Here is a 24,883-nt window from a genome sequence, read left to right as displayed (position 1 = left end):
CAGCAAGCTTAATATGAGCAGACAGGTGAGAAATGGCAGACGGGGTTTGACAGGGTGAGGCCCTCACTTCTGTTTATGCCAACTTGGCTGGACTCAATCTACAGTGATTCCAGGGCACCCAAGCAAAAGAAAGCTTTCTTTCACCAACTAGGGAATACTACTGGCCTGTGTAAGCTCTGTGTTAAAGGAATAGTTCACATAAAAATGAAAATGTTCTCATCATTTACGCACCCTCATGCCATCCTAGATGTGTATGACTATCTTCTGCTGAACACAAACGAAGATTTTTTTTAAGAATATCTCAGCTATGTAGGTCCATGCAATACAAGTGAAAGTTGACCAAAACTTTGAAGCTCAAAAAACACATAAAGGTAGCATAAAAGTAATCAATAAGACTCGAGTGGTTTAATCAATGACTTCTGAAGCGATCTTATCGTCTTGGTGTTAGAACAGACCAAAATATAACTGCTTTTTTATTGTACATCTTGCCATTGCAATCTCTAGGGACTATCATAATTTTAAGCTCGATTACACTTCCTAGTGCTTGATGAATGTGCAGTGCACTAGATGTCGCTAGGAAGTGTAATCGAGCTTGAAATCATGATCACCAAAGAGAGCTGATGTCAAGATATATAGTGAAAAAGTAGTTATATCTTGGTCTGTTTTCACCCAGAACCAATTAGATTGCTTCAGAAGACATGGATTAAACCACTGGAGTCATAGGGATTACTTCTATGCTGTATTTATGTGCTTTTTGGAGCTTCAACGTTTTGGTCATTATTTACTTGCATTGTATGGACCTACAGAGCTGAAATAATCTTCTAAAACTCTTTGTTTGTATTCTGCAGAATAAAGAAAGCCATTTACATGACGTGAGGGTGAGTAAATGATGAGAGAATTTTCATATTTGGGTGGACTGAATTCACATTTTTGTCCATGTATCAAAAGTCAATCTTTTTTTCCCTATTCAGTAATATTTTTAGTTAATCTATCTGATATAAATCTAGTAAATTCTGTAAATACAGATAAACTTTTAAAGTGTGTCTAGAAATATTTCCATATCAAAGTAGGTCAACTGGTAGGTGAATCTTATATCCTACTGTAGATAAAATAATGGATGGGTTATCAAAGAATGTCTCTGGCAATGTACGCATGACTGATGACCATTATAAGATATTATAATGTTTATACGATGTTTGAAGCACAATGATTATTTAATATTCAATATACCAGTCTCGCATTTCACAAGCATGATACTGGGCTGATTAAATTTATTGGGAACCCCTCTCTGTTGTGTGCCAAGTGTGATGTTTTGTGGTAGGGTTATATACAGTACAATCATAGTACATTCATATAAAAAATAACCAACAAAAATCATCATTATTGCCTTACTCAAATTGGGAATTGGTTCTGAAAGTCTTTGATGCTAACTGTCTTCTGCACAGACTGAAAATGCTTAAGTAAAAGAATCAAATGAGATACACTTCAACAACAGAGAGAAGTCCCTGTGTGTGCAAGCATGCGACATCCCTGTTTCAATGGACCCATATGAGTCATGGAAGCTTAGCCAGATCAAGTAATGCCCATGGGTACAACCCAACAACATGTGGTAGTGAAATGTGATTTAATACAGCACTGATATTAAAAATAGCAATATAAATAAAATAAACATGGTTAAGGATAACTGTTGGTGAAACAATTTGCACAAAGTCCAAAAATATTCAGATTATTGTTGTGCTCTGTAGTTTGGCTGTACCTGTGCACTACTTGAGCTGGTAAAAGCATGCAGGGCATGATGGTTGCATGCGTGTGAGAGAGAGAGAGAGAGAGAGAGAGAGAGAGAGGTCCCTCCAGGCCTGGAGAGAGAGAGAGAGAGAGCCATGCAGACTTACGCTTTCTATGTCCTTCAAACATCTCATAGGCTGTGTAAAACATCTGTGATTGAGATGCCTCTGTGAATGATGGACAGGCACATACTGTCAAGTGAGTCTCAAGAAGATTCTGAGAGAGTGGCGCACTGGTGCCCCCAAAGATTTCAATATTTACTAGTATATTCCTGCTAAACTAAACAACTTAAAGGGATAGTTCACCCAAAAATTTTAAATTCGCTCATCATTTTCTCACCCTCATGCCATCCCAGATGTGTATGACTTACTTTCTTCTGCTGAACACAACCAAAGATTTTGAGAAGAATATCTAAGCTCTGTTGGTCCATACAAAGCAAGCGAATGGTGACCAGACCTTTGAAGCTCCAAAAATCACATAAAGACAGCATAGAAGTAATCCATACGACTCCAGCGATTAAATCCATGACTTCTAAAGCAATGCAGTCACTTTGGGTAAGAAACAGATCAATAGTTCAATACTTATTTTACTATAAACCTCTACTTTCACTAATTGTAAAAAAAATTACTTTTATTGATCTATTTCTCAACCATACCTATCATATCACATCTGAGGACAGATTTAACCACTGGAGTCTTATGGATTACTTTTAAGCTGCCTTTATGCGATTTTTGGAGCTTTAATATTTTGGTCACCATTCACTTGCATAATTGTATGGACCAACAGAGCTGAAATATTCTTCTAAAAATCTTCATTTGTGTTCTGCAGAAGAAAGAATGTCATACACATCTGGAATGGCATAAGGGTACGTAAATCATGAGAGAATTTTAAGCCTAAGATGGTTTACTTGTCCAGCTGTTTTAAGTTGGTCCAGCTTGTCTCACAGCTTGGTTAAACTGGTGCTAAGCTGGACTATTAGCCTGACCAGCTGGCAAAACCCCTCTAAATCTAGCAACCAGACCAGCCTGTAAAACCAGCCAACCGTAACTTTTCTTTTATCAGTAGGGATGCCACTCAAGAGCTCTGAGACTTTGAGTCACAGAACTTGTGTGCAACAAACTGAATTTCTTCTACAACTGTGTTGCACTGCTGCCAAGAAAATATACTATATTGAATTGAAAGATATCACTTAATGGGTGTGGACTAAACCTATTTCTGGACTGAGTTTATAGATTGTGTTTCAACAAGCCTACATACTACACAGTATAGAGATATCTCTACCATAGAGATAAATTGAGTTTAACAGGCAGCTTTAAAAATAACCCGCAAAATGCCCAAGGCTATATAATAAAAAATTACTCATTACATCAGTACATGCCAAATTTTAGTCACATATCAAGATACAAATTTTTTTCCTAAAATACTTATAAGATCTAATATCTTTCTGGAATTTTGACTAGGATATAATGTACATAGAGAAAGATAGAGCTTATGTGTACTAACAGGGACTATTTCATTGAGTTTTACTACAGCATATGAAATTCTTCCCAATTAAGACCATTATGCTCCAGTATCATTGATTTACATTATGTGAGTCTGAAGTAAATGATGGACAAACTGTAGTTTGGCTGTAAAATGCCAAGCAACATCTTGCCCCATTGAAAATCAGAGAGGGAACTGGTTTTTTCCTATTGACAAATCAATGCACATTTACAAGACATTTAGACGACATTTTAAAATGTACATTGAGAACACTTTCAGTGTAAATAAAAAAAGGGGTAAAGGAAAAAACACACACATATGAAACTAAAGCATGCAGGTTAGTACCAGAACACAATACACATTTAAAAGCTTTATTTTTTTTAATACAGCTTGTGATTGATAAAGGTCTAGTTTATATATTTTCGTCCAATTTAACATCTCAGTTTCAGTTATAATTCCATAAATAAATTGTGTTTTAATAATTGTTCTTTTATTAAGTACACCATTTGAATAATAATTTGTACATTTCACAGTTTAGGGAACCACAAAATTTCATAATGAAATATGTGTACATATATATATATATATATTTGGTGAAGATTCAGCATCATATCAAAGATTAACAAAATTAAATATTGTTTTAATTCATGACATATCTGTAGTAATATTCTTACATATTACTTGATTTACATGCTTGATTAATAATAAATCAAATTTATAAAGCACCATACTGAACTCCTGGGGTAAAACATACATACTGAATGATAACAGTCAAAATGCAGATTTATGTTTTTTAAATGTATGATATTATGCACACATGCAATACAACCTTAAAGTCAACCTAAAAATAGTTCAGTCATGTCATTCTCTCAGTGATTTTAACATAAACAAAAAGTAACTTTTACAGTAGTTGTAAAGATTGTCAGTCAAAATAAATATGGAATCAAGTTCTAAAAAATAACAAGGGGTTAACATGAAATGTCTGACATTCCTTCTAAAAATTGCCTCTTTTTGTCCCTGTGTACCCCACCAAAAATGCATCTGATAACAATCTACTACTAAAAAATAACAGGAGTTTAGAATAACAACTGAGTCTGTAAAGCAATAGTTGCATATGAAAAGCTCAATGTATATCCCACAGAACATCTCACAATGCCTAAACCACTAGCACTTTCCCCATTCATAACATGACCAAAAAAAGAAACAATTTGAACTGAAAATACAGCACTGATGAAAAACTCAACATTCAAACTACTACACTATTGATAGCACCATTAAATACAAAAACAAAACGGAAAATATAACCATTTCTCATACACAAGAGGTGGAAATTACACCTTGGGATTAGGAATGGGTTGTGCCTGCAGTCCGTTTGGCTGACGAGTCCCAGTTTCTCTAAATATTATGACACCCCTACCTCATCAACCACTATCCCCAAAAGACCACCACAGTAGGGAAATGAAAGTCCACATGGCAGGAATCAAGATACAAATACCCACCAGTGGAGAAAATATTGCACCAGAGACTCAAAACTAGACAGATTTCAAAAGCCACCAACCACCACCATTGAGAACATCCATTACACCAGCAGGGTACCCAAGAGTGAGTTAATTTCACCAATTGCTACCAAGAACATAATGTATGAATGAGCTTTGACAGGGAAAATTATTCAAGACAAATACCAGCATAAACATCTTCATTGGAATAATAAAAAGTCTTGTTCATTTTAAGAGCACTGAAGAAAATCAAGTTTCCATTGTTTATATCCCTGCAACGCTCTTCATGAGAATTCAAGGGTTAATTTACCCAAAAATGAAAATTCTGTCATCATTTACTCACCCTTATGTCATCCGAACCTCTATTACTTTTTCTCGTAAGAGGAGGAATTTTAAAGAATGTTGATGCTGTCGTATGTATGCTGTTCACATACAATGCGGAAAACAATTTCGCCTCACATTGCTCGCGCAAGTTTGGCCGCTGGATTATAAATGTGTGTTTAAACTGGCGTTCATGCGAGTAACGCGAACCCACAAGTCTTACCCCTTCTCTTCTGGAAAAGGACAGGAGGAGGGGCTTCTACGACTTGGTTCATAGTAAAGTACAACCAATAGCTGGAATCAAGTAGACGCGCATATTTTCAGAATTTACCAGGTAGTCCAACTTCCTCGCTCACTTTCCTCCAAGCGATGTCTTTTTTCATCCGGTATCTGTACATGTATGACGTTGTGTCGTACAATTCCGGGTGCCCACACACTGCTACAACAATTTTTTCGTTCATTTTTCCAGATTTCTTCTGCTACATCAGTGACATCCGGACAATCTCAATGCTGTTGGGCTTTTGCGAAAATTTTGTTGAAAATTTAAACTCGTGCACATACATGAATGAAGCGATTTGGTGTGTTAGATTCGCACCGTTGACCTGGTGCGGATGAGCGTCTATTCGCATCTTTGCATTGACTTTGTATGTAATCGTGCCACGCGAAACGTTTCACATTGTATGTGAACGCACCTTTATTCCTATACAATTAAAGTTTGGATATCATTCCCTAACAATCTGCCCAACTTCTGTTTCTGTGTCCCATGTAAACAAAGAAAGTCATACAGGTTTGGAAAAACAAGAGGGTGAGTAAATAATGAAAGAATGTTCATTTTGGGGTGAATTATCTCTTTAAGAAATGAACTAGTGATTAATTTATGCATTTGTATTGTGAGAAAATATATATTTTTTCAATAAAATTATAATTTGGTTCTTTTGATTTTAGCTGGAATGATTTTGAAAACATACCGGAAGCTGAAATTTCCTAAATCAGTTTTCTTATAAACCATTCACAAGCTGTATCATTTTGTTTGGTGTAAAGATTTTACAATGGCAATGCAAACAGCCATTAAAGTTGGAGAAGTAAGAAGAAAAACCAAATGAGTAATCAGAAAAAGCACAACATTTTAATAATTTAAACTCAAGAAGAAAGGTTAGCCATGCTGTTGTTCTTAACACGATGAATTTAGCCAAAAATAACACAGTTGACAAAACATCAGGGTAAAGCAGAAAAAGCAAAGAGGCATGCAACATGAAAGAGATTGCAAAACTAAAGGCAGGGAGGCGTAAAGGATTTGGTGCCAATCACGAACCTGGGACATAGAGGAGAGCAGTGCCCTCGTCCATGCCAAACATATTGGAGCCTGTGCAAACATAGATGCCTGCGTCCTCAGGCTGTACATTCTGAATAGTCAGGATGCCATTGAAATCCATGGCTCGGCTAGGAAGCTTGCCGTTGCCTTTGCGGGTCCAAACCAGGGTGTATGCTGGCAGCTATGAGGGAAGCAAATATTTCACTTACAGACATTCATACTTGGAGCCAAATACTGTTCTCTCCATCTGTTTTGGAGGTCAGGGAAGCTAATACTATGATATGTGCACACATGGGCATGCTCATACCTTGCTTTTGGCTGTGCAGATGAAGCTGGCTGTTGCTCCAACTGTCACGCTCCGTGCTTTGGGCTCCTCAATGAAGACTTCGATAGGTTTGGATGGTAATGCTGGTGAGGGCAAAGTAGGATGATTATTGCATTTTGACTGTGTCTAAAAATGAGTTAATTCAGGTAGTCATCATAAAAACACGACAATTTGTAAAATGAGCTGAAAGCATTGAGCTGTTATTTGAACCCGGAACATTTCTTTAATTCAAATGGTTAGAAATGTCATGAAAATGTAACGTTCAGTTAATTTTTGGGTCCAAAGGGCCAAAGAAACTATTTCTGATCTGGTCTGATAACACCTTACTTGTGACAACAATCTCAGCTTTGCTCTTATTGGTACTGCGCTGGTCTCTACAGGTGCAAATGTACACGCCAGCATCATTCGGCTGCACACTGGGCAAATGAAGCTCCGCTCCTGTGGGGTGGAAAGAAATGTTTTCCATGATTATAAACTCTCATATTGTTAATTGTGCCATTACAAGTCCTTCATCCTGCCCAGTACACATGTTGCTACATGTAGCTAGAACAGTCATTACATGACATTTTGACACTATTTTGGTTCTTGGTTTCTCCAGGGATTAATGGGACAGCTGGAGAGCCATCCTGTAATCATTTCCATGTAAACATGCTTCCTTCTTCTAGAAATCTGGGCAGTACCTTGTCTGCGTCTCTCTGCAGTGTTGGAGATAGGGCGTCCGTCCTCGCGAGACCAGTAAAAACTGTGTGGTGGATATCCCGACACCTGGCACCTTAAAGTGACTGGGCTTCCCTGTGCCAACTGCACTCTTTCTGGGTATACCTTTACCACCAGAGATTCAGCAGCTGAAAACAAACAAACAGAAATGCTGCATCACATATGCAATAGGCCACAAATGTGCCTCAACTGTTCCTTTAAAAGTAACTGTGTATAGTAAATAAATTGGTACCACTGCGGCAGGGGATTCTTGCTCGTGGATCTCCAACATAACCAGATGCACACCTTTGAAGAGAGACAAGACTCACATAAAAAAAATTGGGGTGACTATTAATGTGCAACTCTAGTGTAACAGGACAAGAGGTTGGAGCATACCTTTCACAATACTGCCCAGTGTAGCCAGGCTGGCAGGCAGTGCACTGATAGTCTCCATTCCCGAGACTCTCACAAGCACGAGAGAACCTAAACATAAAAGCACTTTATTAAGAAACATTCTCTCTCAAACTGGATGCAGTTTTTTGTGAAAAAGGGAGCTGGGCTTAATTGGGTATTTGTTCATGTTTCATAAGTTTGTAAGTGTGGGTCAGGTTTTGCCTACATTTTGGGGACCAACCAATTACAAACAGCTTAATACACAAAATAATATCTTCCTGAAAATTAAAAATCAAGAAAGGCTTGTGTAAGGTTGTGGTTTATCACGTGTTTTTGTGTATGTGTTAAGACTAACTGATTGTCAGGGTTGGTGCCGGGGCAGGCACAAGGTTGGCAGTCCTCTGGGGTTCCAGCAGTGGGATCTCCATAGAAGCCATCAGCACACTGTTCACAGAGCTCACCCTTGGTGTTATGTTGGCAGCTCTATGGATAAAAAACAAAAACACCTTCAGAACAGAACTACATGACCATGGCTACACACAGTGAGTATCTGGAAATGACTAGTGAATTTACAAACAGGTGTATCTCTCCAACAGTGTTATTATCGTTATTAATGGGAAAATTTCCATTAACTGAAATCAAAATATAAACTAGCATTGTTGGAAAAAACTGAAACTAAACTAAAATACATTTTCATGACTCTAAAACTAACTGACTAAGTTTTAATTTTTGATGTACAGTATATGATTTCATTTCAAACCTTTACATCTCGTCTTTATTAAAGGAATATTCCGAGTTCAATACAAGTTCAGCTCAATTGACAGCATTTATGGCATAATATTGATTACCACAAAAAATTATTTTGAATTGTCTCTCTTTTTCTTTAAAAAAAGCACAAATCTGAGTTCCAGTGAGGTGCTCACAATGGAAGTGAATCTGTAAACGTTAAAATACTCACTGTTTGAAAAGTATCGCCACAAGACATAAACAATATGTGTGTTAACATGACTTAAGTGTCATAAATTTGTGTAAAGTTATAGCCAATTTTACAACTTCATTCCAATGACATTGTTATGTTGACAAACCCTAAAAACCTAAAACGACTGTAAAAATGATCATTTAAACAACATTATAGCCAAAATAATACATTAAATTTAACAAAAGAATTAATGTAATGCTTTTATTTAATTATAATCTTCACATTTCTGTCTTTAAACCCTTTACAAAGTGGCCCCATTCACATCCATTGTAACCTGACAGATGAGTCACAATAATTTTTTGTGGTAATCAACATTATGCCACAAATGCTGTCGATTGAGCTTAACTTGTATTGAACCCGGAATATTTCTTTAAGCATGAAAACGGCACTAGAGAGCGCAGTAACACTAGACGGCTATGAGCAATGTATCGTTGTTAACCATAGTTATATGCAGTGTTGGGAGGGTTACTTTATAAAATGTATTCCACTACAGACTTCATAATACATGCTTTAAATGTAATTTATAACATATACCGTTATTTTACTCAAGGTCAGTAACATAATCTAAATACTTTGGATGAATTCTTCAGCCAAAGATAATTTAACTACACGTTTATAACAAGTGAAAAAATCTGCCAGTACAGAAAGACAAAATACAATATTTTTCAAATATTCTCTGAAAAAAAGCCTTCAGTGTTACTTCTAAAACAAGATAAAGTAAATGTATCCTGTTCTAAAGATTTTAAGATTTATTTATTTTTTAGAGGAAAACAATACAAATATAAGATTAAGAATAAGATTTTTGCAGTGCATCTTTGCCATAATATCAAAGGTCTTACAAGACTAGACCCTGTTTCCGCCCGGTGTTAAGATGTGTTTCAGAATTATGGTTAAGGGTTATCACACCCTGAATAGTTAAAAATGGCTTTTAAAAATCTTTCCAGTGGTCACCATGCATCAGACTGTTAAATAAGAATTACTAGATGACCAGCTTCATACCGTACAGATGCCAGTTTCTGGGTGACAGGAGTCAGAGTGTCCATTACATTCACACGGCTCACAGTGGCCCAGGTACAATCCCCCTCCAGTGCGAGTGTATCCAGGAGCACAGTCCTATACAACATGCCAGTTATCATTATTGTAGCATAGTGAAGAACATGTAATATGATTCTTTATAGCTGGGCACAGAATAAATCTGCATTGTTTCTACCTGGCATGACAGACCGCGGTAACCAGGGGGACACTGGCATCGTTCCACCTCTAAAGCCTGTGGCAGGCCAGTGTAATTAGGCACAGCAATATCCATACGGACCCCTGAGATACTGGATGAGCGCATCTCTGTGTGGTAGGAGGCCCGGATCAAGATGTCATCAAGGTCCGCGAGCACCATCATAAGATGTTCCCGAGTAGCCGGCATGCCATCAGGACGCTGCCAGTGTTCCTACAAAGCACAAATCAGCCAACATATAGAATGCTAAACCCCTTCTGCTTCAATAATATCGGTAGTTGACATGTTCTACATTGTGAAAGCCTTTTCTAACTTTTTTTAATATTATGCCGTTTTTATGACCTCGTATTAATTTAATGATTACACTTAAAAACGTAGGTGACCAGTTACAGAACCTGAGATATACATTTTCCCTTAAGCATTCATATACATTTTAACATGTAATCTTGATTTTGATTAAAAAATTCCAGAATGGGGTCTCACCTCTCTGAAAACAATCTCAAAATCATGTGACTCTCTGGTACCTAGTCCTCTTTTCCATGCTTGCCGTGCAACTAGTGTGATGTCATTACCCTGAGGAAGTAGACAAGAACAATGGTAGTGAAACCTCTATTTTATGTTGAGAAACCTTAAATTGTTCATGCAAGTTCACAGTGACACTCACAATAATCTGAACATCAGCATCCTCTATCGGAGAACCTCGAGGTCCTGGCACAAAGGAGATTGTATATTTCAGCTTTCCACCATATGCACCAACCTAAGTAAGAATCATGAATATACGATAAGAAAACACCAACACCAGTAGTTTTTATTACCAGGAGCACAAACACTGATATAAATTAGTAAAGATGAGGATATTTACATGTTTATATAGGAATCATAACACTAAATACAGTTTCCAAACCTGCCCAAAACAAAGCTTAACCCTTGTGCAACCTTCGGGACATTTTTGTCTTTTTTTAATCTATCATTTTGGTTGTGTTAATGCCAACGGCATGAATTTAGCCAAATGTGTGTATTTTTGGGGAAATTTGATATTTCAACCTCAGTTCCTATAATATATCTATAACACACTGCATGCACAAAATAGATACACTCAGGACCTTAAGGACAAAAATGTCTCCATTAAAACTGCTATTTTTGATCTCAGTGCCATTAAAGCAAAACATCATGAATTCTATGATATTATGCTTTAAAAAAATAAGATATTTTCCACCAGATAGCGCCATTTTATTTCATGTTTAAACTATGGAGCAAATACATGCTTTTTTCCTATTTTATGTTTACTGTATTACAGAGCACTGCAGGCCAACTGAATAAATAATGCAGCTAAAATTGTGTGAGTGGATGTCAGTCTGTGTTTTGTATGTGTGTGTGTATTGAGAAATTTGTGCGTGTGTGTAAAAAACAACATTGGCATTATGTAAACAAACTGACATTTAAAGGGTTAAAATACTTAACATGAATGAATATTTGGTAGTTGTGATCAGGACTGATGTTGGTTACAAATATTAACTAATTGAAAGTGGAAAATAATATTAATAAATAATATTATTATGGCAGTATTTTGACGCAGACATTTTTGTCCTCTAAGGACCTCTTTTTTAAATTGACGCATAAGGGTTAAGATTTTATTATCCAAGAAAGTAATGCGTTAAATAATGTCTAATCTTATAATTTTCTTGCAGTTTTTTTCTTTTAATTGTTTGGGCAATTTTATAAATAAATAAATTTCTGAGTCGACAACTCTTATTATTAATAAATAAAATAAAAGATTGTAGTATTCAAAATAAATATCAACACTCATATTTAAGAACAAAGGAATAATTTAAACAGAAATCTTGATCCGGTGGTCCTCCATCCACACCTTGATTGACCTGACTGTGAGGCATGGAGCATTGTCTTGCTGGAAAAACTAACTCTACTATATATATATATATATATATATATATATCATTTTTGGAAGCAGTAAATAAATATTAACATTCAAAAGAAACATACACATTTATATTTATAAAAAAGAGCTAAGGCATGATTAAAAAAACTATTCACAATGTTTCACTCATCATTTAACATGATATAAAAAAGGTTATCAAAACATCTTTAAACAACTAAACAACCCAGATATTAATCCCCACTCTCAATTCCACAAGCATAACATGCCCCCTTTCAGGAACACAAAGTAATACAAAGTAATGAAGTCATTATAGATAAATACATAATGTTGGTTTTGTTAAATAAGCCATGTTATGGCTAGCCCATTCATCTTACTTTTAACCCAGGTGATGCTTCAGCAGTGTCTATGGGAGAGAAGATAACCTGAGGGTCAGTAGTGAGTGGGCCTGAACCTATCCATGTTTACCTTATCCCTTTTGAACTGTTCCGGGAGCTGCCATAAGAGCACGTCGTCTGAGTGCAAGCTGAAAGCCTTGTAGACCAAAACATACTGGAGCAGAGGTGGAAGGAAATGCATAAAAGCCCAAGCGAAGGAGAGACAGAGAGTAGAAAATAAGCATAGCAGAGAGCAAAATTGAGAGAGAAAAGAAATCTGTTTCTGTCAATAACTGGCTAACCATTGGATAACTTCATATGGATTTGTCTATGAAATGTGTGAGGAACAGTCTCAGAATTATTCTTTTAAAAATGGAGTGGAGAAACAATGTGGGTAACAAAACTGAGCTTGGGTCAGCTATTCAACTAGATACAAATATAGTTACAGATGGGGTCAGAAAGAGACCACTAATGAAGATAAGATTTAGCATTTTTCAAATGTAATATAATTTTTAAATCACAAATGATGTTATCAGCATACATTTTTCCCAATTTCTTAGTATTTGTTATGTCGCCCTTTGCTTTAATAACAGCCTGCACTCGAGCTGACATGGACACACAGGTTTGTGCAAAACCTGATGATCCATGTTATCCCAGTATGATTTGAGAATATTAATTATTAATTAAATCTGTCCATTTGTACTATGGAGTTAACATGGTCACAAAATTGTTTATTTGATTAGTGGCCTAGAAATAGTGCAGAATCTATAAACATTTCTTATTTAAATGCCAAAACATTTCTTTCTTTAAAAATGTAAAAAATCCTAAAACTTGCTACTGTAAATATTTCCAGGTTTAAATTAGATTTTGAATGTGGTCTCAAACTTTTGGACCCCACTGTATGTGTGTTTAGTGTGCACTACCTGCTACACCTATAGGGGAAAAAAAACACCCTTTGATCACCAATACTTAACTAGCCTTTGCATACTTCCCCACTCCCTTACTGATAAGCAGACATCCTAAATCAAGTTGTCAAACATTAACTTCTATGATTAATATTAAACATGGCCTAGACTGGGACTTAGTTAAGTTTGAGCTTGGTTTTCTCAGAAAACTATACCATTATTCAAGTAGCCTGCAATCACAGGTCACACTACCTTTTTAGTAGAGTCTGGTCGTGGACCTCTAGGTCCAACTGTGTTTTTTCCCTCTTGCACCTGTCAGACCGACATTAAAACCAAAATCAAATAGCAGAACTAATTGTGAATACAAGAAAGTGTTTGATGCAAATTACTAGAGTAAACCAGAGGTTGCGCTACAAGTATTCATCATCTGTCATTTTGACAGACTGGATAGTACATTTTTCTTCATGCTCAATTTTTTAATCCGTTGTTGCTTCCATTTTCCATAATATTAGACGTATGCCAATATCATTTTCCATAATTGAGGCTATACTATTTTTGAGTTTAGGTATACAAAAACCTGTACTTGACAAAACTTATAATATAATATAGAGTATTAAAGATTAAAAAAAACTAAAGCCAAGCCCACAATAATACAGTATGCTTTCGGTTGAAAACGTATTGATTTTGCCACGTTTATACCCTTCTCATCCACCAGAGAGCAAGACTTTCAAAAACGTTCTCTAGTAGAGCATACATTGGAAAACAATGACGATCTATAATGATCTATAAGACGTATGTCAATAAATATGTCTGGCATGTCAATAATATATTCAGCAGATGTCTTTGAGACGTTTATGATTTAAAATGTTTGTAAATCTGATCTTTTTAAGATATTTAGCAGATGTTTTTGTTATTAACAATTTTTATTGATTCCATTTATAAAACAAACAAACACAACATAAAATGTGGAATCAAATTATATATATTTAGAGTCCCAGCCCATACTCCCTCCTCCAATACCAAGTTTAAATCTTTCTCCCATAATCTCTTGAGAGAAGTTGAAGCTCCATCCTCCAGACTCTGAATTAGCAGGGAGTAATACACTGATGCCTCATGACCTTTTCTAAAAGCAGTAATCACCACTCCCAGATTATCTGCCGCTTAAGGGGGGGGGTGTGCTACTCCCAAAAATAGTACTGAGCAGGTGGCGCAGCTGTAATTAAATACCTAAAGAACTGAGATCTGGGAATCCTGAAATGTTGAAACATATTTTCAAAGGATCTCAACACTCTCATATAGGTCACTGAGTGTATTAACCTCCTTCACAATCCACTCTGACCAGCAGAAAGGGGACTTATTACTACATCATTTTGTGTTCAGCCATATGCTTGAGGCAACATTTAAATAAATGTTCGAATTAAACACTCTGGACACTTTTGTCCATACCGTGTGCAAATGCGAGATAACGCAGTGTAACTTAAGTTCTCCAGTTAGTTTAATAGTGAGGCTTTGCAATGGCAAAATAGGGGCAATAAATTCCTGTTCAATACCAAACCAGGAAGGGGCTCTCTCAGGTGGATGCGACCAATGAGCCAAATGTCTGAGACTGAAACAAAATCTTGGGTAGGCCAAGTCAACCTTTGTCAATCGGCTTATGTAACTTATTGAAATGTAATCTGGGACATTTACCATTCCAAATGAAGGACTTCGCTATGCTATCAAATTGCTTGAAATAAGAGAGGGGGACATCTACAGGGAGAGATTGTAGCAGGTAGTTAAATTTTGGAATACAATTAAATTTAATTACATTAACCTTCCCAATCATAGATAAATGTAATGAAGCCCACCTGCCCATATCGCTTAAAAACCTTATTATTAAGGAGTCAAAATTAACTGATTGCTAAATAAATAAAAAAAATTAGCTGAGAATAAAATGCCCAAATACTCAATGCTTTGTTTGGGACACTGGAAGGCGCCCGGCTGTAAAGCATGGGCAGTACTGGGCAGTACGCTGTCAGAGCCAAAGCTTTGGATTTAAACCAATTGACTCTGTATCCTAAGAATTCTGTGGAGGCAAGGCATAGATCTAGTGGGGTCGGAGACGAATAATAAAATATAATCTGTGTAAAGCAAAAGTTTATGCGCCATACCTCCTGCCACCACCAGAGATGTTATAACTTAAGGCAAAAGTTTGACAATATTTTTACATCTAGCTGGATCAGGGAAATTGGATGGTCACTCTTACACTCAATTGGATCTTTGTCCTTTTTAATAATCAGACTTATTCAGGTTTGTGTCATGGTTGGCAGAAGCTTTCCATTCTTTAATGATTCTGTATAAACTTTTAAAAAAAGTGGAGCCAGTTCTGTAGCATAAGATCTAAAAAATTCAGCGGCAAATTTGTCTGACCCCGAAGCCTTGCCTATAGGCAAGGCCTTAATTACCTTGCCAAATTCCTCCAAGGTTATTTACAATTAAGAGAAATATTTTGCTCAGCCATCAGTTTAGGGAGTTCTAATGGTTCCATCCTCCATAAATATTTCACCACCATCAGATTTCCCAGAGGGAATGGTAGTAAAAGACTCTCTCTGATTTATATATCTAGCCAAAAGCTTGCCTGCCTTTCCCCCGACTCAAAGTATGACTGTCTTGATGTTTGGCAGATGTTAATTAGATTGTGATGCTTTCCAAATGAAAAGATCTAAAACAGACATCTCGGAGATGTACATGTGCGATAGAAAACTGAGTTTTCAATCGAAAAGGTTTAGTGTGGACCTGAAATCATGGAAAACTGAAAGGAGTGAATTTGGTGAAACTGATAAGTTGGTCATGAAAATAATTATTTGAAAGGTTGATGTTTAAATCATTGCATCTATAACAAACTTTAAGTTAGCATCTCATTGTTCAGTACAATATAAGTAACTGTATCAACAAGAACTTCTGTGGTTAGAGCTCAGTCATTAAGTCATTAAAAGCACTGTGTTGCAAGTTCTTGGCTTTTTCTTTTGCTCTCACATTGTGAATCTGGTGACCATATTTAATGCACAAAATCCCATGAATTTTTCCACTAAACTACTCTTGGAATCTCTTGTTTCCCTCAAATTTTCACTCACTTCTCTCTCTCTCTCTCAGGGGTCAATTTCCACAGGGGTACTTTATCTTTATTTCTCCCCTTTTCTTCACTTCTAACCTAATTATAATTCAACTTCTAATTAGTATAATTTACTGTTGGAAAGTTTCTGCAGTATGAAAACACAAAAGACCAAGTACATTATTTCTTATGTCAAAATAATGGAAAATATTTTAAATTATCCATCAATGTTTTTAAAATTCAGGAAAATGATTGAACAATTTTAGTTAACGCAACCTCTAGTGTAAACCTAAAATGAACCAGTGTGAGAGTCACTGGTGAGAGCATACAGTACCTGAGTGGAGTCAGTGTGGAAGGACTGGTCTAAGTCAGCTGAGAGGGACACAGAGTCCCTTAAAGAGGAAGTTAAACCAGAATGGAAGGAAGGGGAACGCACACTTGACTGAGATGGAGAACTCTGGGCCCCAAATGAAGAATGGGAAGATGAGGTTTGAGAAAATGAAGAGGAAGGGAAGGGAGAACCCTGATCATTGGAGAAATTAGAGATGATGGCCCAGATTTCATCATCAAGTTTGCGTACTTCATCAGCAGGGTGCTAGCGAAGATGAAATAATGAATAAATAGAATGGAGAGACAAAGGTTCAAAGACACAAGGGACATTTCACCACAAAATAAAATTATGTCATTATTTATTCACCTTCATGTCTTTCCAAACCCTAATGCTGCTATACACTCAATGAACAATTTATTAGGAACACTATGGTACTAATAAAGAGCTGGACAGAGTTTTCTATGGTTGTAGCCATCCGCCTCAAGGTTCGATGTGTTGTGCATTCAGAGATGCTCTTCTGCTCACCACAATAGTAGAGAGTGGTTATCGGAGACCCTGTTCCCACCTGGTGTTAAGATGTATTTCGGGTGATCCGATCACATGTGGTCAGCCCTAAACACAGGTCTAAACTGGATCTAAAGTGTTTTGTGATCGGATCACAAGAACCACATATGAATGTGGTTAAAACACATGTGACCAGATCGCATTTGAGGTGTAAAGGCTAATCCGTCCTCTGTGCGTCCCAGCAGCAGTGAAGCGGCACCCCTCACCTGTCAATCAACCGCTGTGCTAAAACAAGAGTTTAAAGTTTGCTGGTTATGAGCGGCTTTAAAAGGAAATGAACATCCAATCTTACAATTTTAAAAAGCGGATACATACACAATTACGAGAGCTGCACGGATCTTCTTTAGTGTGTCTGATATCAAATCAGATGTCAAGCACGAACACCTGAAGCTCCTTTAATACAGGTAATCCACTAATATATCATGCTTGACATGTTGCATTTGTGCTTAAGTTAAAATTACAATCGCATCTGGGAGAAACAATACGCAATTTTTTCACGCTTTCTTTGTCTTTTGACTTTGTTGTGCTGTATTAACATGCTGACATAGTGAATGATGTATGTCGTGCTGAAACAGAGGCCCTCCCCTCCAAATCTGAACACAACTGGTCACAGGAAACGCATTTAACAACCAGGTGTAAACAGCCATGCGTCTCACCTGACCACATAAAATAGGATCACCCGAGACGCATCGTAAAAACAGGTCTGAGTTACCGTAGCCTTTCTGTCAGCTCGAACCAGTCTGGCCATTCTCTGTTGACCTCTCTGATCAACAAGACATTTCCGTCTGCAGAACTGCCGTTCACTGGATGTTTTTTGTTGTTGGCACAATCCTGAGTAATCTCTAGAAACTGTTGTGTGTGAATCCAGGAGATCAGCAATTACAGAAATACTCAAACATGCCCGTCTGGCACCAACCATCATGCCAGATACAATTTTTCCCCATTCTGATAGTTTATGTGAACATTAACTGAAGCTTCTGACCTGTATCTGCATGATTTTATGGATTGCACTGCTGCCACACGATTGGCTGATTAGAAAATCACATAAGTAGGTGTACAGGTGTTCCTAAATGTGAGTGTATTTTCCGTGAAACACAGCAGACGATATTGACATGGAATTTAGCTTACAAGTCATATGCTTATGTTGATTTTTTGTCCTTTTTTAACAACATATGGGTTTGGAACATTAGGGTGAGAAAATAATACTTTTTTATTTGGGGGTAAACTATCCCTTTAAATGTGTTGCGAGGAATGAATGGGACATTAAATATGAAAAATGCAGGCGGGGAAGTGCTCAGGAAGTCAGTGCAAGCATCAGGATACCAAGTATGCTCTCACGTCAATTGTTCATTCTGTTTGATGTATTTTACATGCAGTGTTACCAATAAACAGGAAATAAATGATTATAATGTATTTTATTCTGTCCTGTCTATCAAATGTCCTTACATCAGAATGTTGTTTGCTTCATATAAATTATCTTCACATCTGGTCAGTCTTCTGCAGGTGAAGTTAATCGATGGAGAAGTTTGTTTGCTGAAAGTGTCAAGGATTTTTCTGTTGTCCTTTGTCAGTTTTCAAATGTTTAACTTTCAGGTCAAACTCTCCAGAAGTCAGTAAGTGGGAGGATTAAAGGGATTTTCTGCTTTGAGATTAATTTAAACATAAAAGTACATTTTATTATTACAGGCATCCATCAGTTATGTTAAATGGAAAGGTTTCAGTGACTATGGGATTCAAGTCAGTGGTGAGAACCAGCAAATAAACTGAACGTATACCTCAAAGGCTCTTTTGGATCTTGAAGGGTCTTTACCCATATCGCTCATTAATTGCCATACAGTATCATCCTTTCTCAGTTGTTCCTCTATCCATGTGGAGTCTCTCTAATTTTGTGAATAAAGCAAGATCTCTGAGAAAGTTCTTTGAGAAACTGAACTACAAAGAACACTGTGTGTATCTCAATCAGCTCCCTAGTTCAGATGTCAGGGCACTGGTCAGGGAGTCATCCATTTATAGGGCTGTCCCATTCGCAAAATCGGTCCATCACACTAAAAATTCCTTAAAAGTGATTTTGTTTGTACTGTAAATATATTTTATCCATAATGTGCATGAGAGGGGAACAATATTTTAAATATTAGAGTTGTTAGGAGATTATAAATAAACTTCTTAGCATTTTTATATCTACCATGACAAAGCAAAATAGTGTCTTTAATACAGCTGTCTTATTGATTAATACCAGCTGTGTTGAAATGTGCGACCCTGTAATTGTGTCTCAGGTAATTGAGTCATAAGTGTCCCAATGTTCAATGAATCAACTCCCTTGCAAGCGACTGAATTCGTGTTTACAATACACTGATTCACGACATAGGGAGCTAGGGAGTGAGCGGAGATGCAACAAACACGGAAATGCATTAATATTTTTAGATGACGAAAAAATCAACAGGCTTGTCTTTATGGTTAGTGTTTGTTTTCAAAATTTTGCTTGAATTTTTATTGATTCATGCTCTTGGTAGCCAATAACTGGCTGCACAAAACAAATTGTGGTCAGAAAAAAACATGTTTATAATTGTTGCAAACAAACTCCAACGTAATGTACTCTGTGTTTACATCAATTTACACAAACAGCTTTTGACGTATAAAAAAAAAGATATGGGAATTATTTTCTCCTGCTTTTGATAAGACGTTATATTTTGCTTTCCTTACTATACAAGAGTTTATTATTAGTTACATTTTATTTACATTTAGAACATTTTTAGAATAGTTGTTTCCTGCTGTCCGCAACCCTATTAGAAGAGACTTGCAAATAATTTTTGGGTCACGACCCACCAGTTGAGAACCACTGCACAATTATATCTTACTACTGGCTAAATATATTTCAATCTTAGCCTGAAAATAGGAAAATTAAGTGCTTGAAAAATGTAAATGTATTCACCAAAAAATCCCATGCACAAAATTAACGGGATAATTCACACAAAATAAAAGAAAATTCTCTCATCATTTACTCACCCTCTTGCCATCCCATATGGGTATGATTTTTTTCTTCTTCATACAATGCAATGGGTACCAAAATTTTGAAGGTCCAGGAAGCACATAAAGGCAACGTATAAGAAATCCAAGAAACAGATCAATATTTAAGCCTCTTTAACATCAATCCCCACTTTCACTTTCATTTTCACTTTCTTCTTCTTTTGTTTTTGGCAGTTTGCATTCTTCATGCATACTGCCATCTACTGGGCAGAGAGTAGCATTTATAGTAAAACAGGAATTAAATATTGATCTGTTCCTCAGCCACACCTATCATATCACTTCTGAAGACATAGATTTAAACACTGGAGTCTTATGGATCACAATTATGCTGCCTGCATTTATATGATTTTTGAAGCTTCAAAATGTTGGTACCCATTCACTTGCACTGTGAGGACCTAAAGAGCTGAGATGTTCTTCTAAAAATCTTCGTTTGTGTTCAGTAGGAAAAAAAGTCATACAGATCTGGCTTAGCACGAAAGTGAGTAAATGATGAGAGAATTTTCAGTTTTTAGTGACTTTTCCATCAAAGAAACTGAACTCATAACATGAGAAAATAAAAAACAATGGATCCGGAACATTCTGAAAAGAACCATGCACAAATGTGACCCAATTAAGCATAAGGCTTATTCTAAAATATTATAGGCCAAAGCAGACAATTAGACACACACACACTCTATGGGGGAAATTCTCCACAAAAAACATCAGACTCACAGCAGAACCTGCACATGCATTCGCATTACCTTATCAGCTCGCCTAATCCGAGAAGAGTAACTCTTCTAAAAAGAGTGAATGAGATTCAGAAACACTTAATTATATCCATCACGTCCAAAACAACCAAAGAAATCAAAGATACTAAGCCTATTCAAAAAAATATTTACATATCAACCTGAATTTGTTGATCCTAATTTAAGACTAATACAAGCTTTTGTGTACACTCTGAGCCATTATGAGCCAAGGGTTTATAAGCTATACAGCAATTGCCTTGGCTAAGTAGATTTTGGGAAGAAAATCAGTTCTGGCAGTTTTTATTTGCAGAGAAGAATGAGTTTGCGGAGTATTCAGGGTGAAAGAGAGGTTGCTTCACAATAGCATGTAGGCAAACAGACACGAAGGCTTGTAAAGATGATGAAGTACATAATGCTGCAAAACTCTACCTTGTCTCCCTGATAGACTTTGGGTAACTGCCAGAAGTGGGGCTCCTGCCCAAGGTAGTCAAAGTTTGTGTAGGAGAGTTGTGTTTCTTCTGTGGAGAGCTCTACTGAGAAGCCACTGTCAATACGGTTGGTGCGCTGGCGATTCACAAGAGCAAAACCTTGGTAGTTTCCTGGCGCAAAGCTGGTGGACACCTAAAGAATAAAAAAAAAAGAGAATACATATGCTAACACAAAAGCAGATAAAAAGAACTATCCCGAGTGGTAATGAATGGTAGTTGTCTAAGGGGTTGTTCACATAAGACTGGTTTATTTTCTTGATGCGGTGCCTTACACTCATGCCGTGAGACGCTAAAAAACTGAGGATGTCCATAAAATGGATGTTTAAATTGACAAAGAATTAAAAGAGCATAGACTGACACAAGTGTGTGTCCTGTGTGAATGGCTCTAATTCAGCAGCTCTTACCACATCTCTATAGTGACTGGAGCTAGAACACTGCTGTGTAACACCCATACAGAAACAAGACAAGCAGCCATCTTTGTTGGCAGGACTGAGGTGGAAGGTCCCTTGCTTGCAGGTGGAACATGTTGGACCGGCAACATTCATCTGAGTACAAACAAGTATTTCTATTATCAAGATCTCATAAATGTTATACAAATAACCAATTACATCATTTAAAAACGTTTTCTTTGCTTACCTTGCAGCGACAGACTCCAGTTGCACTACATCCCTCACTTCCGCTCTGGTCACAGCGGTAGCATTCTATTAAACATTAGAATTTTTATTAAACATTTAACCTAGAACATATTACAATGCAAAACAAAGAAGCTTTTAGAATGTAGTTTTTAATTTTTTTATTAACTGTTGTTTTATTAAATTTTTTCACTTATCTGTTTAATATTAAGAATAAATGTATGGAATATTCTTGTTGTTAATCGTACCACCATTATTGTTGCTTGGAGTGCATCTTTGTCCAAGTTGGGGATTGCCAGTATATCCAGAGTCACATCTAAAGAAAAGTAGGCAACACATTAGAAAACCGGTTTTAAAGTGATTAGCTGTAAAAAGAAAAGCATTCTGGGACTCAACAGAGACATGACAGGGCCTGCCATGATCATTAAGAGCGATTTCGGTCTCTTTTATGATCCGTAATAAGCCATTTGAGAATATGATTAATGCACTCAGCTTCTTCAAATATGACTGTCTGAACATTTTTTAGACATGCATACCTTACAAACATAAAGACACTTTGAATTGCATACAGAAAATTGGACAATGAAAACAAAATTACTCATGTAAATACATTTGTGGTCGTTTAATCTACGCATATCTAAATCACCGATATCAAGTATATCCTTTAGCAAACAACAGATGTGGACACTATAAATAACAAATTATGTGAAATATCTGTGTTTCTACAAGCAGATATTGTATGTATGCCAGATTCATCTTCACATTCAGCATTTCAAAATAAAAGCAAAAGAGCAAACCACTGTAGTTAGTTTACCCTAATAGCCACCTCAAAACATACGTGCATAATAAGACCTTGCATGCTTCCAACTTTAGAAGATGGATAAACTACAGCCAGGAATGCTTTCATCATCCAAATGATGTTGAGTCCATCTCTCTTTGAAAACTTTGCTAAACAGAGGAGAAACAAATCCAAGGACAAACAAAAAGCTCCTGCAAAGGACCCAATTAAATGCCTAAGCTAGTAAAACCACCTTAAACCAAAGATTGTGGAAGCTGAGGGACTTGCCTCAAAGTCTTACCTGATGTCTGGAGGTTTCAAGGTAGTCCAAACAAAATGCTAAGCATGGTTATGATAGAATATCAATGTTAGCATTTTTTTTAATAGGCTACTCTATCCAGCCAATTGATGGTATTTTTCAGGGTAATTTTACTGTACATTAACAAATGTATACTGATAAAAATGACATAACTTCTTTCATGTTTTTTGCTAATCAAGTTGTTAAGGTGATGGAGTTCACAAATCAAACAAGGACATACGTTTATGAGTAGGTAGCATGGATAAATTAAGTTGAATACATACAAATTTGTACATTTTAGCACCACTGTGTGTAAAAAAAATTATTATACAATGTCATGTCTAAACACATAAGTACACCGATCAGCCACAACATTAAAGCCACCTGCCTAATATTGTGTAAGGCCCCCTCGTGCCACCAAAACAGTGCCTACCTGCATCTCTGAATAGCATTCTGAGATACTATTCTGAATGATTTTTTGCACTGCTCTGCTGTCACACAATTGGCTGATTAGATAATCGAATGGATAATTGTTGGTGTCAGACAGGCTGGTTTCAGTATTTCTGTAGCTGCTGATTTCTTGGGATTTTCAGACACAACAGTCTCTAGATTTTACGACAAATGGTGCCAAAAACAAAAAGCATCCATTGAGCGGCAGTTCTGTGGATGGAAATGCCTTGTTGATGAGAAAGGTCAACAGAGAATAGCCAGACTGGTTAGAACAGACAAAGTCTGCGGTAACTCAGATTTCTACTCTGTACTATTATGATGAGAAGAATATCAATTCTGAGATGCGGGTTGGCGCTGTTTTGGTGGCACAAGGGGGACCTACACAATATTAGGCAGGTGGTTTTAATGTTGTGACTGATTGGTGTGTATAGAGTACACTCTTACAAAAGTACACAAAATAGTATAAAACAGTACAAAACAAAATCTAAAATAACAAGAAATTTAAAAGCTGCTGTGTGAAATTATTTCAAAGGTAAACCAGTTTGAAAAGTACTTATGTCAGCAATTCTGTTTGTTGCCTTTTCACTGGTGATGCAGAAATTACACACACTGTCACTTTAAATGACCTTCCTAATATTGGCAGTGCGAAATATTAATACAAATAAAAAATGCAAATTAGAAGGTTCATTACATCTGTTGATACAACATGCTTGCTTACAAGATGTAAATGAGGACATGTAATACTCTTTCTGCACATCATAGGTCTGTTCCAAAACGTAGTGAGCTGTCTCGCTGTCTCCTGCCTACATAGGCAGCTGTCTTCTGTGGCAGCATCCTTACCGGAATGATGCCTCATAAAAAGAGACCAATTTGGAATGCTCTACATAGGTGTCAACTCCACGTATCGTTCAAATAGTGCTCGTCACATGCAACTGATTTCAATACAGATGACACGAGATGACAGACGTGATACTATAATGAGCATAAATTATCATAGTACACACACATTTCAGGTAAAATTGTCAGTTTTCTACAATATTCAACTTTTCAGTATTGGATATTTATAATGGAAATTTAACTCTTCATCCACGATCTTGGATTTATTTTTCTGCCCAGTTTTTCACGGTGCATTCTGGGATTGCCTAGGAAGGATACATATGATGCTACCTTAGAATTTGGCCAAAACTAGATATCTTAAGAGATAGCATAATTAAATACCTAGCTTTTGGAACAGCCTTCGTGTCGGGAGCATGCTTATGATGCCTTACAATGCGAAGGAAGCTCACTAGGTTTTGGAACAGCCCCCATA

At 36.7% G+C, this 24,883-nt stretch overlaps 1 protein-coding gene across 1 annotated transcript in view; it reads right to left on the bottom strand.

The window, feature by feature from the left end:
• LOC127618507 (basement membrane-specific heparan sulfate proteoglycan core protein-like) overlaps positions 1 to 24,883 on the bottom strand; it is a 153,197-nt gene that overhangs the window by 39,238 nt on the left and 89,076 nt on the right. The window contains exons 31-46 of the mRNA XM_052090995.1: positions 22,297 to 22,364; positions 22,053 to 22,117; positions 21,821 to 21,961; positions 21,358 to 21,549; positions 10,682 to 10,774; positions 10,501 to 10,590; positions 10,000 to 10,230; positions 9,789 to 9,902; positions 8,166 to 8,293; positions 7,814 to 7,900; positions 7,671 to 7,723; positions 7,402 to 7,566; positions 7,049 to 7,159; positions 6,704 to 6,804; positions 6,397 to 6,577; positions 1,893 to 1,952 (exon numbers count right to left, since the gene is read on the bottom strand). Coding sequence (XP_051946955.1) covers positions 1,893 to 1,952; positions 6,397 to 6,577; positions 6,704 to 6,804; positions 7,049 to 7,159; positions 7,402 to 7,566; positions 7,671 to 7,723; positions 7,814 to 7,900; positions 8,166 to 8,293; positions 9,789 to 9,902; positions 10,000 to 10,230; positions 10,501 to 10,590; positions 10,682 to 10,774; positions 21,358 to 21,549; positions 21,821 to 21,961; positions 22,053 to 22,117; positions 22,297 to 22,364 — 1,880 coding nt within the window. The remainder of the gene's footprint in view (positions 1 to 1,892; positions 1,953 to 6,396; positions 6,578 to 6,703; positions 6,805 to 7,048; positions 7,160 to 7,401; positions 7,567 to 7,670; positions 7,724 to 7,813; positions 7,901 to 8,165; positions 8,294 to 9,788; positions 9,903 to 9,999; positions 10,231 to 10,500; positions 10,591 to 10,681; positions 10,775 to 21,357; positions 21,550 to 21,820; positions 21,962 to 22,052; positions 22,118 to 22,296; positions 22,365 to 24,883) is intronic.

The sequence above is a fragment of the Xyrauchen texanus genome, chromosome 25 (assembly GCF_025860055.1).
Source record: "Xyrauchen texanus isolate HMW12.3.18 chromosome 25, RBS_HiC_50CHRs, whole genome shotgun sequence".
Classification (NCBI taxonomy): Eukaryota; Metazoa; Chordata; class Actinopteri; order Cypriniformes; family Catostomidae; genus Xyrauchen; species Xyrauchen texanus.
The sequence above is the reverse complement of the archived record's forward strand: the minus strand, read 5'-3'. Positions and strand labels throughout refer to the sequence as shown.